The sequence below is a fragment of the Pseudophryne corroboree genome, chromosome 3 (assembly GCF_028390025.1).
Source record: "Pseudophryne corroboree isolate aPseCor3 chromosome 3, aPseCor3.hap2, whole genome shotgun sequence".
In the NCBI taxonomy this organism is placed as follows: domain Eukaryota; kingdom Metazoa; phylum Chordata; class Amphibia; order Anura; family Myobatrachidae; genus Pseudophryne; species Pseudophryne corroboree.
In genome coordinates this window covers 224,797,088-224,812,365 of record NC_086446.1, presented here as the reverse complement: position 1 = coordinate 224,812,365, position 15,278 = coordinate 224,797,088, and the positions used below count along the sequence as shown (strand labels likewise).

The window sequence follows — 15,278 nt, the reverse complement described above, 5'->3', positions numbered from 1 at the left end:
AACGTCCTATTGGCTCCCTGCAGTACTTTCTAATTAGCCTTCAAAACAGTAAATAGAAAGCATTGTAACTCCCATGGTAAAAACAAACACATTTCTGAATGCTATTAATAGAAGCTGTTTCCTATAAATGCACTAGAAGTCATGTAATGGGAATGCTCGTTAATAGTCTTATAAGCAGCCCTACATATATTTGCTATTTTGTAAACTTTTTTCAACTGTTTCAGTTCACAAAACTGATAAGCCAATTAGGTGTGAGGGCTTCACTTGAGCCTGCGCTCTGGTTGAATTTTTGAATTTCCTTTCAGATGATCCCTCTGAACCCAACAGAATAAAACACAACACACCATGGGTTGGGTATTCGTGACCAGCGGTCAGGAGACCGCCAGTCACCATACCGACAACAGGCTCCCAGCAGCAGCGCCGGCAAGGAAAGGGGGGGCAAGTGCAACAAGCCCCTTGTGGGTTCGCTGCACTTGCCACAGGTTATATTCCCACTCTGTGGGTGTCATGGACACCCACGAGTGGCCATAGTACCTGCTAGTCGGCATGCCGTCTGTCGGGATTGTAAGTGGTTGGGATGTAGGGGGAGGTAGAGACCACCCGTCACATAACTACATCCCCACACCATGGCTGGTGGAGAAGGTAGATTTTTTACTGATCACTTCCACAAAGTTGGTGACACAGGAACAACAATTGCAACCTACTATTCAAATTTGGTAATTAGGGTGGGTGTTCCTACCCACCCCATCCACAGGTAAACACTGATATGCCCACCCACCTTGCGGACTGGGTTCTCCAATCCTAATGATTGTGAAATCAGATCTTAGTCACTCCTCCCTCGCTAGTAGGGTGACAGTCTGAGTTTGAACCTGGGGAGACAGTCAATTGACCGCTTGTCGGGAATCCCGGCGGTCAGGATACCGACGCCAGAATTACAACACCAACTGAAATACAGGCGGTCAGGACTCTGGCTGGATACCCCTCATGGGTGGTGGTCCACACCACCACCCGGAGAGGAATAGAAACCTGTGACGACCAAAAGTCACCTCCGGGCTTGAAGTGCGGTGAGCGCAGCGAGCCCACGAGGGAACACACTGCGCTCGCCGTCAGGATCCCGGCTGTCGGACTCCTGTCCGCTGGGATCTCGTACTGATCTCTGAACCTGTTTCCCCATTAGCTTGGGGGATCAGCCTTCATAATCTAACATCTGACAATGGGGAAGTGACATTACTAGTAGCATCGCAGCCCACACCTGGCACAGATGTTATACACTGACACTAGGTGTATATTGCTCAGCATCTGGCAAACCATTCCATGAAGTGGCCCAAATCGCTACATAGCACCGGAGATCATATTATCATCCTCCCTTAACATTTGCTACAACATAATTTTATGTTTAGTTTGCAATTGCGTTTTCGTGGTGTCCAACTGCCAAAAGAAATGAATAAAAATCAAGCAAAGGGATTTTTTTTGTGTGTTAGTAGGAATTTCTCAGCAATGCTTTTTGCTCTCCCATCACCTCTCACATCTCGTCCTCTCTGCACCTTCCTTCCCCTGTGACTAACTTTTAAAACCTGTGCTGCCTGGGCTACAGTCTGCAGCCCCACATCCTCCATGTTTCAAAAGGTAAGCATCAGACTAATCTTCCATTTATAGCCCCAATACTGCATTGCTTAACTCCATCTCGCCTAGATTGCAGGCGCAAAGAAATATATTTCTCTCCACTCTTCACCCTTCACCAAAAATTGGGTGCCAATCCCGGCCCCCCGGAAAAGTTGGCAAGTCTTCCAAAGCACCACAGCCTCCCCCCCCCCCCCCCCACACACACACACACTCCTCATCTGCCCTCTTACAAGTGGGCAGGCCAGGGGGACTTGATGACGCATTTTTCCCTGAATCACATCATCATAGCCCCACTGTACAATGTTTGTAATATTGCCATTGTATAGCATGGGCATGGCAGCAATGACAAAACTGCCACTGCCATTGTGCTGCTTTCAATATGTAGCCACGCCCCCATTACGGCCCTATGCTGCACCACCCTGGCCCTCCCCACCACCTGTTGCGCCAAACGGGCTGTCCTCTCCCGGAGGGGGCAACCAGAAAGTTGGCAACCCTGCCCCAAGAATGTCCTAGCTCTGTAATAGTTGAAAAACACAGGTTACCAAAGTGAATTCTTCAGTTATTACCTGAATGAATGATTAAAGGCTTGCTTAACAATTACAATCAAAGATACATTCCCCCCAGACTTTTTGGAGCCATACAGTATATCAACTTGATCTCAACATGTTAATTATAGTCCAGTAGGATGTCACTTACAATTTTTGCTCAATCTGTGAAATCTCTTCTGTCAATTGAATTCTACAGCTCACTGGATACTGGACAAGCATGTAAATCAGACAGTCTCTCTCATCTGCATTGCAGAGCATTTCAGATGTAAAAGACTGTTGATAAATAACACTTTCCCACCCTTGGAAAAACAAATACTGTGCACAGTTTTCCAAAAATCCTTCCATAAATTTCTATTACTATTAATATGATCTAATCAAATTTACAAGTTGTTTTAGGAAGCATTACATTTGGCTGCCTGAGCCACGCCTATAAATCAATTTGACATTTTATTACCAAGTAATGCATTGTACCAGCTCCAGGAACTGTAACTGTGCGGAGCAGCAAAATCTATAACTTTATTAAATCCTCATGCTCAATACTGAATACACAAAATGGAATTAACTCCCACTGCTTTCAGCAGCATTGCAGGACATGATGTACCTGCATTTGTGTTGGAAAAGGTAAATAAGGTGTACCGAAACGTTGACCCCAGGGCCGCAACTAAGTGTGGATGGATGGTGCTTAGCACACAGCACACTTGTGCTGTGGGCACACCATCCGCATACACCCCGATTGGCCGCCGCCAGCACCGTAGAGCTGAACTGGCTCCCTCTCTGCTGGACGCTAGTTGTCAGTCTCCACCGTGTGCTCTGCCCAGAGCCGGCCCTAGCCAACAGGCAATTGCCTAGGGCATCTTGGAATCTGTGCAGGCTCCAATACATTGTGCCGGCTCCAGTTGTCTCTGGCCATGCCACTGACGAACCGCTGCCTCCTGTCACCGGCACAGCAGCTGACTAGAAGGAGACCCCCTCCCTACCTGCTGCAGTTTGGCATGTGGTCAGGACCCTCATGACACTCACCATTCAGACAGGAGGTGCTGTGCCTGAGTGGCACTAGATGGGTGGTGGAGCTGGAGTGCGGTGATCTGAGGCGGCAGGTGAACGGCTGCGGGCTGGCAGGAGGTGACGGAGCACGGCTGTAGAGCACGGCTGAGGCACAGGCTCGGGGAGGGGGAGCGGTATCGGAGCGGCCGGTGTGCTTGCTCAGGTGAGGGAGGGTGATGGCATCATGTGTCTCGTAGGCCGGGACTGGGCTGCATGGTGCCCTGTCATAGCCGAAATGTGGCCGGTCACATTGCCCCCTGCCTGTGTAGGTGCGGACTAGGCTGCATGGTTCCCAGTCATAGCCAGAACATGCCAGTACGTGGCCTGTCACAGTGCCCCCTGCCCGTGTAGGCACCTTATCCTCTCTTGTTCCCTCTCTGCTCCAGTCCCCCACCCATGGCACTCCCCTCCCCCTCCCCATCCCTTGCTCCTCTCTCATTCCCTCACTGCTCCAGCATCCCCCTCACCCCCATTTGCGGCACCCCTAGGCCGCTCCCCCGCACAGGCTCCTCTCTTGTTCCCTCACTGCTCCAGCATCCCCCTCACCGCCATTCGCGCCCTCCCCCACACAGGCTCCTCTCTCGTTCCCTCGCTGCTCCAGCATCCTCCTCACCCCCATCTGCTGCACTCCCCGGCCCACCCTACCCAGCACAGGCTCCTCTCTTGTTCCTGTACTGCTCCAGCCACCCCCATGCATGCCCCCCTCCCACACACAGGCTACTCTCTCCTCTCTGTTATTCCATCACTGCTCTAGTACCCCCCCTGCAGTCCTCTCTGTTCCCTCACTGATCCGGCACCACCCACCCCATCCGCCCCAGCCTCCACTATCTGCGGCACCCCCAATCTCACCCTCTTCCACATAGACACTTCTCTCCAGTCCTCTGTTCCCTCACTGCTCTCTCCCTGACACCCTCTATCTCCCTGACACCCTCTATCGCCCTGTCACCCAGTTTCTCCCTGTCACCCACTATCTCAGTCATCCACTATCTTCTGGTCACCCTCACCATGTCACCCACTATCTCTGTCACCCACTATCTCCCTGTCACCCCTGCTTGCCCAGTTACTCACTATCTCCCTGACACCCTCTATCTCCTTGTCAACTTTCCCATTCACCCACTATCTCCACGGGGGGCACCAGACACAATATTGCCTAGGACCCTAGGGCATCAAAATAGTCAGGGCTGACTCTGGCTCTGCCCCGCTCTACCTCTCTCCTCATCCATTCGTGCAGCAGCCCAGTGTCCTTCCAGTATATGGGCTGGTCCGGGGATGTGCCTCCTCTCAGTATGGAGCTGCCCAGGGGATGCTGGGAGGACGAGTATGAATAGTGACATCCCCCACCGCAGACAACGCCATGGTTGCCCACAGGAAGAGGAACCTATGCCACTGCCAGGTGAGTGTACTGCATGCCACCATTACATAGGTACCTGTGGCTCTCCCCCATGTGCTCAGGCTAGGCTCCGGGTACTGGAGCCTAGCTGCTGCTGCCTCCTGCCGCTCATCTCTATCCCTCTCCCACCTCTCTATCCCACTCCTCTCTCCCCCTTCCACCCCTCTCTGTCTCCTTCCCACCACACTCTGTCTCTCTACCTGCCACCTTTCTTTCTCTCTTTCTCCCTCCCTCTCTTTCTCGTGACTCCTCCTGCCATACTGTGTAAAAGGGGGCTCTACCTGCTATACTGTGTGAATGGGGACTACGTGCCGTAATGTGTAAAAGGGGACTCTGCCTGCCGTAATGTATAAAAGGGGGCTCTACATTGTGTAATGTGTAAAATTGGGCTCTACCTGGTGTAATGTGTGATAGGGGCTCTACCTGGAGTAATGTGTAAAATTGGGCTCTACCTGGTTAATGTGTGAGAGGGGCTCTACCTGAAGTAATGTGTAAAATTGGGCTCTACCTGGCGTAATATGTGACAAGGGCTCTACCTGATATAATATGTTACAGGGACTCTACCTGGTGTAATGTGTGTCAGTGGCGCCACTGTGCAGCATAATTTGAATAATGGAGACTACTGTGCAGCGTAATGTTATTATTACCAGTTATTTATATAGCGCACACATATTCCGCTGCACTTTACAGAGACTATTTGGCCATTCACATCAGTCCCTGCCCCAGTGGAGCTTGCAATCTATGGGGGTCATTCCGAGATGATTGTAGCTGTGCTAAATTTAGCACAGTTACAATAATTCAAAATGACATACGGGGGTGGGGCGCCCAGCACAGGGCTATCCCACCCAGCATGTCAGTGCCGCCCCCGCAGAAGTGCAAAGGCATCTCATAGCAGCGATGCTTTTGCACTTCAAGAGTAGCTCCCGACCAGCGCAGCTTTAGTGTGCTGGCCGGGAGCTACTTATCGCTCCCCGGTCCGCAGCGGCTGCGTATGACGTCACGCAGCCGCTGCGCCCCGCCCCCCGTTCTGTCCGACGATGACTGCTTTGGCTGGACTACGCCCACGAAATGGCCAAACGCCGCCTGTCAATCAGGCAGAGGCGACTGTAGTGGCCCAACGCCCTTCGGCCGTTTGGCATGCGCCAGCGCAATGCAGCGCCGATGCATGCACAGTTCTGACCCGATCGCACCGCTGCGATAAACTGCAGTGTGCAATTGGGTCAGAATGACCCCCTATATTCCTATCACATGTACACACACACATTCACACTAGGGTTAATTTTGTTGGGAGTCTGTAACTAGAAACATATCACAGAATACTAAATGCATGTCTGAATATCAGACAACGGGGCATATGCCTCAATGCTTAGAGAGAGATGAAGAGGAGAGAGAGTACCAACAATCAGCTCCTTTTATTTTTCAAACATAGCATGTAACATGACAGTTATGGAGCTGATTGGCTGGTCTCTCCACATTATCACTCTCCATGTGTCAGAATCGGAATTTATTTGTGGACACAGTAACTGGCACCACTGGGCTATATTGATGATGCTGATATGAGTTATGTGTAGTATATATCGAGCTTAAACTGTAATGAAGAACTGAGGAAGCAATGATTTGGTTGGCTGACTGGGAAGGATGATAGGGCCAGACTGGAACTGGTAACGTAGGCTGGACTGGAACCGGTGATGAGGCTGGACTGCAACTGAAAGTGTGAGCTGGACTGGAACCGGTTATGAGACCAGACTGAGACTTGTTATAAAGAGTACTAGGCTGGAACTGGCTATGCTGGATACCGGGACAGGACCGGCTAAGCAGGGTCCCATGCTGGGACCAGCTGAGTAAGGAACCGTCTGGGATGGGCTATGCAGGGTACCAGACTGGGGCATGCTAGGGCGGTCGGTATGGGATCCCGGAATACGCGATGCCTAATGTCACTATATCAACATCAGCATCCCAGGCGCCAGAATTGCGGCAGCAGGGCGAGCGCATCGAGGACCCTTGCGGGCACGCTGCACTCGCCATGCTGTAGGTGCGGTGGCTTGCTTCGCTCGCCACAGGTTCTATTCTCCCTCTATCAGTGTCATTGACACCCACAGAGGGAGAATCACCGACCTCGGCAGTATTCCGGAGGCAAGCGAGTACCCATCTCGGGATTACGGCATTGGTATTGTGACCGCCGGGATCCCGACGGGTGATATTTTAACCGCATACCCAGGCTATGTATTGTGGATATCAGGCTGGGACCAACAAAGCAGGGTGCCCTGCTGGGTCCGGCTAAGTAGGGTACTGGGCTGGGACTAGCCCTGCAGGTTACTGGGCTGGTACTGGCTAAGCAGTATACTTGTAAGAGTTTGAAATACTGCAGAAAATAACCAGGCTGGAACTGGTAGTTGATACACTGGCTAGGACCAGTGCTGAGGAGATTAGCCGGGCTGGAACTGGGAGTACTAGAGTAGCACTAGTTGGGACCAGTTGTGCTGGATACTAAGTACACACTAGGACACTACCAGTGTAAGTAAGTAGTGCTTGTACTATGGAAACGCTGAAGTAATGAACTCACAATTACATGTGCTTTACTGCTGAGGAGTATATGTGTAACTGAGGATATCTATGCTGATAGCACAGGGGAGATGTGAGAACAATAACCAGCTGGAATGAGTACTCTGCTGCAGTAGTGGAACTGACACAGGTTGCAGAAGATGGAACTTGCTTGTAGTAATATAGGGGCAGATTTATTAAGCTCGGTGAAGTGATAAAGTGGAAGGTGATAAAGGACCAGCCAATCAGCTCCTAACTGACATTTTTCAAATCCAGCCTGTGACATGACATTCAGGATTTGATTGGCTGGTGCGTTATCACCTTCCACTTTATCAGTTCACTGAGCTTAATAAATCTGCCCCATAATGTGTTAAACTGCGTACAAGGAATCATGGTACCACAGAATGCTGTTATGTGCTTGTCCTAAGGAGTGGAATGTGCTGGGTATATAGTCAGGCTGACACATTGCAGATCTTAAAGGCAGCAGACTGAAGCAAACTGGTGTTGATTGAAGCTGAAGCACCACACAGGTGGAAAGCACTTAAATGAGAGAGATTCTCAGCAAAGGAGAATCAAGAAATCACATGGAGACTATAGAGGAATCTAAAGCTCTCAGTAATGCTGAGGGCACAGATAAACATGTTGCTTGCAGAGAGAAATCCTAGGTAATGCGACCAGTTTATCTGGCAATCCACTGGTGAACTGGAAGGTTTTAAGTAGGCAGTTCTGGGAGTGGATAGGCTGCAGTGATCATGTGGAATAATGCAGGAACTGTATAGATGCAGTGAAAACTTGATGAGAGTCTAGATGGTTGCACCCATGCTGTGCTGGGCTTAGTCACAGAGTCAAACTGGAAATAGAGACAATCCAGGGAATGGCGTGCACAGAGTGATTCAGGAGACATGCCATGAACAGAGAACCACAGAGTACACCAGGAAAAAATATGAAGCTGGTGAGATGCTCTAGAGAAGCAGAACGTGACACCAAGCATTGATGCATATGACCCTGGAGTACCTCCCTACAGGTTCACAAAACCCACACAGTGTGTAATACCTAAAATTTATCAACCCTAGACCCAAAGATCTTTAATATAATAAAAACCTAAAGACCTCTCTGACCTAAGGGTGATTTCCCAACACTTAACTTAGCTAACACTAGGCAAAATTACTGCATGACCGGCAGGATAAGAAAGGAATCAAGAATATAAGTATGGATTCTTCCTCATTGAATTATTATAATAAGCATTTAAATTGATTACATTCCTTCAATCCATAAGAATTGTCAAAGCTATGTATGTTTTGGGGTCGAGAGTACTGGTTATATATTAGAAGCCAGTGGAATGCATAGTGGGGTCTGGCACAACACAGGACAGAAACGGATGACACTGTATTTCCAACCTGCACTGCTGGAAAGCATGCTTGTAACAGGTGGAATGCAGGACGTAAGTGCGCATCATGTGACTTCAGCCTAGTCACAGGGGATTGTTTAATGCTGCCTGACATACACGTTGATGCTGGATACAGGAAGTTACTTCTGATTATGGTGGCGGGCACAACTGATTAGATAAAGACTGACTCCTAGATTTATCAAGCCTTGGAGAGTGATAAATGGCACGGTGATAAAGTACCAACCAATAAGCTTCTAACTGTCATTTTCAAACAGCCTGTAACATGACAGTTAGGAGCTGATTGGCTGGTACTTTATCACCGTGTTATTTATCACTCTCCAAGACTTGATAAATCTGTCTCTCCGTGTGGAAAAAAAAGGCAAGATAGGAAAGGATTTAGGCTACATTTCATCTAAGGCCAGCATCTGATGTGTGACAACTACCTGTTGAAGTTTATGTCAGGGTATGTAGAGTACTCAGAATTTGTTTCTCTGGCATTCCGCCGTGGGAAAGTGCAGAAGAAAGCATTGGCCAGAAGACAAGATATCTGCTCCTGTGACATGGTGACTGAATGATTCATTCTTTTCTTCAGCAATGGAACAGGCTGCAAATATAGAAAAAAATGGTCAGTTATTATTACATTTAGCAATTTGAAAAACATGAACAGGGGACTGAACTGACCAAATAATAGTAAGAGCGGTTTGGTGTTTTTAGCCAGCCCTTAAATCCACAGCCCCATTAAAGTGGAAGTCATTTATCCTGGGTGATTGGTAAAGGGGGTTTTCTTTGACAGATTACAGATTTGCAATCAATAAAAATAATAAGAGGACCTTGGAGTTATAGATCACAGCAGACAATCAAGATCCAAGCAAATGTAGGTGCATTAATACATGAATATATTACATAGAAACATAGAATTTGACGGCAGATAAGAACCACTTGGCCCATCTAGTCTGCCCATTTTTTATTTTATCCTTTAGGTAATCTCAATCCTTTTTTAACCTTAATTCTTTGTAAGGATATTCATATGCCTGTCCCAAGCATGTTTAAATTGCCCTACAGTATTAGCCTCTACCACCTCTGATGGGAGGCTATTCCACACATCCACTACCCTTTCTGTGAAGTAATTTTTCCTTAAATTTCCCCTGAACCTCCCCCCCCTCCAGTCTCAATGTATGCCCTCGAGTTCTAATACTTCTTTTCCTTTGAAGAATGTTTCCCTCCTGAACTTTGTTAAGACCCTTGATATATTTGAAAGTTTCTATCATGTCCCCCCTTTCCCTACTCTCCTCCAAACTATACATGTTAAGATCTTTTAGCCTTTCCGGGTAAATTTTGTGATGTAGGCCATGCACTATTTTAGTTGCCCTTCTTTGTACACTCTCTAATGTATTTATATCCTTCTGGAGATATGGTCTCCAGAACTGGACACAGTATTCCAGATGGGGCCGTACCAATGACCTATACAGTGGGATTATCACTTCTTTATTCCTGCTACTGATTCCTCTCCCTATGCAACCAAGCATCTGACTTGCCTTTCTCATTGCTTTGTTGCATTGCTTTCCTGCCTTCAAGTCACTTGAAATAATGACTCCTAAATCTCTTTCCTCCTCAGTTTCCATTATAGTACCCTTGATACTATACTTAGCCTTTGGGTTTTTGAGACCCAAGTGCATGATTTTGCATTTTTTAGCATTAAACTGTAGTTGCCACGTTCTTGACCATTTCTCAAGCCTACCTAGGTCATTAATCATTTGTTTGAACCCTCCCGGTGTGTCTACCCTGTTGCATATCTTTGTATCATCTGCAAAAAGGCATACCTTCCCTTCAATACCATCTGCGATGTCACCAAGAAAGATATTAAAGAGAACTGGACCAAGTACAGATCCCTGGCGTACTCCACTGGTAACATTTCCCTCCATAGTTTGCACTCCATTAACTACGACTGTCTGTTTCCTATCCTGCAACCAGGTTCTTATCCATTTAACTGATTTATAATCCACCCCCAGGCTTTCAAGTTTATTTAGCAGTCTGCGATGTGGGACAGTGTCAAATGCCTTACTAAAGTCTAGATATGCTACATCTACAGCTCCCCCTTGATCTATTATTTTCATCACAGAGTCAAAAAAGTCAATAAGATTTGTTTGGCATGATCTCCCACCAGTAAATCCATGCTGTTTTGGATCCTGTAAGTGGTTTGATTTAAGATATTCCACTACTCTTTCTTTTAATAGTTTTTCCATTACTTTCCCTACTACTGATGTAAGGCTTACTGGTCTGTAGTTACTTGCTTCTTCCTTGCTTCCACTTTTGTGCAGTGGAACTACATTTGCTCTTTTCCAGTCCTCTGGAATAGCACCTGTATTTAGTGACTGGTTAAATAATTCTGTTAAAGGTGTAACCAGCACATCTTTTAGCTCTTTGAGTATCCTTGGGTGTATCCCATCTGGTCCCATTGATTTATCCACTTTTAGTTTTGAAAGTTCTGTTAGGACCTTCTCCTCTGTAAATGTATTTTCATCTACCTTATTTTTATGAATGTCCTTGCAACTTAACTGTGGCCCCATCCCTTCTTCTGTAGTAAATACTGAGCAAAAATAATTATTTAGGTGATCTGCTATTGCCTTGTCTCCGTCCACCAAATGCTCACTCTCTGTCTTTTTTTTTTTTTAATATTAGATTTTTATTGAAATTTTGTACAAATTATACGTACAATTGAACATGTAAGTGACAAAATAAAACAGAAATAGGGGAAAAGACAAGTACATCACATAACATAACTAATTAAGACAAGGGAAAGGAAGGTTAGGTATCAGGGACATCTGTGAATAGCAATAAAATCAGAGTGTAAACATAATGAAAGTGGGGAGATCTGAAACCCGTAATGAATTGAGTTAAATTAAGTTAGGAGCCATCTTGATTTGGGGAATTAAGCTCAGAAGGGTCTGGTGGGGCAGTCACGGTACCGGATAAACTACTTTGGCCCGATTTTTCTCTATATAGGAACCACTTATCCCATTTCCTACTCGTCCCGGGGGTCCCGGGGGGAAATCCGCCCTCCGACGTTTCAAACACATAGTGTTGATGAACTTTTTGTTCTATCATTAATAGCGTGGGAACGACTGCCGACTTCCATTTGGAGGCAATGGCGGCCTTAGTTGCTATGAGTATGTGACCTAAAAGATACCTGTCGTTGTTAGACATCTCACCGCTGTAGTAATGAAATAGTGCTATTAGGGGGTCAGGTGCAAGGGGAACTCCCAGGATAAGCGACATGAAAAGAAACACATCTCTCCACAGTGACCGGATTGTTGGGCATAACCAGAAAATGTGTAGAATATCCCCCACCATTCCACAGTTCCTCCAGCAACTGGCAGAGACCTCAGGCCAAATCTTGTGTAAGCGTTCCGGCGTAAAGTACACCCTGTGAACCAGTTTGTAATACATTTCACAGTGGTTTGTACATTTAGAGATTTTAAAGCAGGATTGAAAGATAGTTTTCCAAATATCCTCGGTGAAGACCGCAGGGAGGTCTTTTTCCCATTTGGTCTGTGAGGGGAATAGCCCACGCCGGGCCTCGGTCACGAGAAATTGGTACCATCTGGAGATACCGCCTTTATTTCTGACAGGCAATAGGAGTGACATCAGCAATTTAGAGGGGCCAGTATGGGGGACTCGGTTGGGAGAAAAACTTTGAAGCCAATGCCTCAATTGCAGATATCTGTGGAAATCTTGTTTAGGTACCTGGAATTGTTCCTGCAGTAGGGAAAATGGGACTAATACACCATCCCGCAGGACATCCTTCAAGGTGGTTAGGCCTCTATCACTCCAATGGTGTAGGTGAAGGTCTGGGATCATTGTGGCTATGGTGTGGAGAGATAATTGGGGGGAGGGAAGGGCTCCGGAGGGGAGGGATTTAGTTACGATTTTCCATGCTAACAACGTTGCCTGAACTGCCGAGCTTCCCAGCCCTTCTAGAGGGATAGAAGCTGTAGGCAGCCAAAGCAAGTCAGATAGTGCGAGGGGGGAGACAGCGCTCCGTTCCAGTAACACCCATGGTTTTGGGGCGTCTTGAGTGAACCAATCTCTGGCCTGAGCGAGTAAACAGGCATTATGGTATCTCTCTAGGTCTGGGTAGGCCACTCCCCCGTCACACTTCCGCGCAACTAGGGTGGATTTTGCTATCCTCGGTTTTGAGCCCCCCCACACATAGTTTGATAGTAAACGGTTAAATCTATTGCAAATATCTTTAGGGAAGGTCCTAGGGATGGTACGGAAAAGGTACATCAGTTTGGGTAAGAGCACCATCTTTGCAGCCGCTATTCGTCCGACCCATGAAACCTCCTGCATCATCCAGTCTTTAATGAATAGCTCGAATGTTCTAAAAAGGGGGTCATAGTTACATCCCATTAAATCTTGCCCTCTGGAGATTTGCACACCCAAATATTTAAGTGACCTGAGTTGCCATGCGTATTTGTAGGTCAACCTTAGACGCCTAAGAGCGACATCCGACATGTTCAGAGGAAGGGCCTCAGTCTTAGTGGTATTTAGCTTATAATAGGAGATCGCTGCATAGGAGTCCAAGAGAGAGTGTAAATGCGGTAATGACGATTCAGGGTCGCTGAGGCATACTAAGATATCGTCAGCAAAAAGACATATTTTATGGTGCGTCCCTTCCACCACAGGGCCAACAATGGGGTCTAGTGTCCTGATCTTCTCCGCCAAGGGCTCAATAGCCAGCACAAAAATTAGGGGTGAAAGGGGGCAACCTTGACGTGTCCCATTTGTGATATTGAATGTATATGACTTGCAACCATTGGTGAACACCGAGGCCGATGGGGAGGAGTACAAGGCCAATATGGAGTCGAGTATCCTGCCTGCAAATCCAAAGCAGTCTAGGGTAGCCCGTAGATAGTCCCAGTGCAGCCTATCAAAAGCCTTTTCCGCGTCTAGAGAGAGAAGCAAAAGAGGCTCGTCCCGGGCTTGGCAGCGTTCAATCAAATTGATAACCCTCCGTGTGTTATCGGATGCTTGCCGTCCAAGAACAAAACCTACCTGGTCAGGGTTAATTAGGTTGGGTAGGAGTGGGGATATCCTATTTGCAACTAGCTTAGCGAACAATTTAAGATCCGTGTTTAAGAGTGCTATCGGGCGGTAGTTCTGGACAACAGCAGGAGATTTACCCGCCTTAGGGATGGTAATTATACGGGCCTCCAACATCTCTTTCGGGAAGCATGTGGAGTCTGAGGCTTCGTTGAAAACTGACACTAAAAGCGGGGCAAGAGTAGATTTAAAGGTTTTATAGAAGTTGGCGGGGTATCCGTCTGGGCCCGGGGCCTTGTTTACTGGGCAGGATTCAATAGCTGCCACAACTTCCTCATGTGACCAGGGCAAACTAAGGGACTCAAGGGTTTGAGGGTCAATGGTGGGGAGGGACAACCTCTCCAAGAAGCCTGCAATATCTACCAGGGAAGGCTGGGGGGTATCGGGATCCTCTCTAAGGTTGTACAACTGTGCATAGTATTCGGCAAACGCATTTGCTATCTCTCCTGGGTCGGTTACTTTAACACCCGATGCGGTATATACAGCCTGTATGCGTTCTTTAGCTCTACGTCCCCTTAGTTTACGCGCCAGCAAGCGTCCCGCTCTGTTGCCAAGCCTATAATATTGTTGGTTGAGTCGCTGCAGGTTGCGATGAACCTCTGCTAGGGCAAATACGTTCACTTTGTCGCGGGCAGCAAGGAGTTCCTTAAAGAGGGCTTTATTATTGGGGTCACTTTTGTGTGCAGTTTCCAGGCGAGCAGCCTCCCGCTCGGCCGAGGCCTGTCTACTTTTATACTCCCGTTTAAGTCTAGCTGCTATTTGGATTGCAGAGCCTCTGACCACTGCTTTCAGAGAACACCAATGGTTGAAGACGTTTGTGTCCTTGGGGCAGTTAGTAGCTAAATATAGGTCTAAAGATTGCTGAATGGCCTGGCGGGCCTCAGGGCGGGATAGAAGGTGCGGGCCCAATCTCCAGGGGCCATGGGGGACCACTCTCTTGTCGGCTTCCCAGTTCACAACGAGTGGTGAGTGGTCTGACCAAGACATGGGTAATATATCCACCTTATTAATGGCAGCTAGTGTCCACTTATCAACTAACGCCAAGTCTATTCTAGAGTATGAACTGTGAACGTGGGAAAAGAAGGTGTAATCACGTTCTGCAGGGTGTTTGGCTCTCCATGCATCATACAGTGAATATTCAGCTAACAATTGGCCAAATCTGCCTGAAGGGTCTTGGGCCGGACTGCTACGTAAAAGTCGGGTTGGGCGAGAGCGATCTGTATTGGGGTCTAGCACCATGTTGAAATCTCCGAGGATCAACAGGGCTCCTTTCGTATGCTCTTGAAGAGTTTTACAGAAGGTTCTAAGGAATTTTATTTGTTTGGTATTGGGGGCGTAGCAAGAGACCAGAGTGGTCTCCACATTGTCTAGTCGACCTACTAAAATTAAATATCTCCCGTCAGGGTCTTCATATTTAGAGGACAGGACAAACGGGCAGTGTTGTGCTATGAGAAGGGCAACGCCGGCTTTCTTGGTGGGTCCATTTGCAGTGTAGCAAAGGGGGTAGCGTGCATTAGTGAAGAGGGGAGGATTGTGACTCTGAAAATGGGTTTCCTGAACAGCTACTACTTGTGCTCTTAGCTTATAAAAATAGTTCAAAGCTACTCTACGTTTTTGAGGAGAGTTAAGCCCCTTGGCATTA

General features: G+C 47.5%; 1 protein-coding gene across 3 annotated transcripts in view; it reads right to left on the bottom strand.

The window, feature by feature from the left end:
- Positions 1–15,278, bottom strand: part of LOC135055153 (poly(ADP-ribose) glycohydrolase-like) — a 344,454-nt gene that overhangs the window by 185,242 nt on the left and 143,934 nt on the right. For all 3 annotated transcript variants that reach the window (XM_063958859.1, XM_063958860.1, XM_063958861.1), the window contains one exon: positions 8,977–9,137. In XM_063958859.1, coding sequence (XP_063814929.1) covers positions 8,977–9,137 — 161 coding nt within the window. The remainder of the gene's footprint in view (positions 1–8,976; positions 9,138–15,278) is intronic.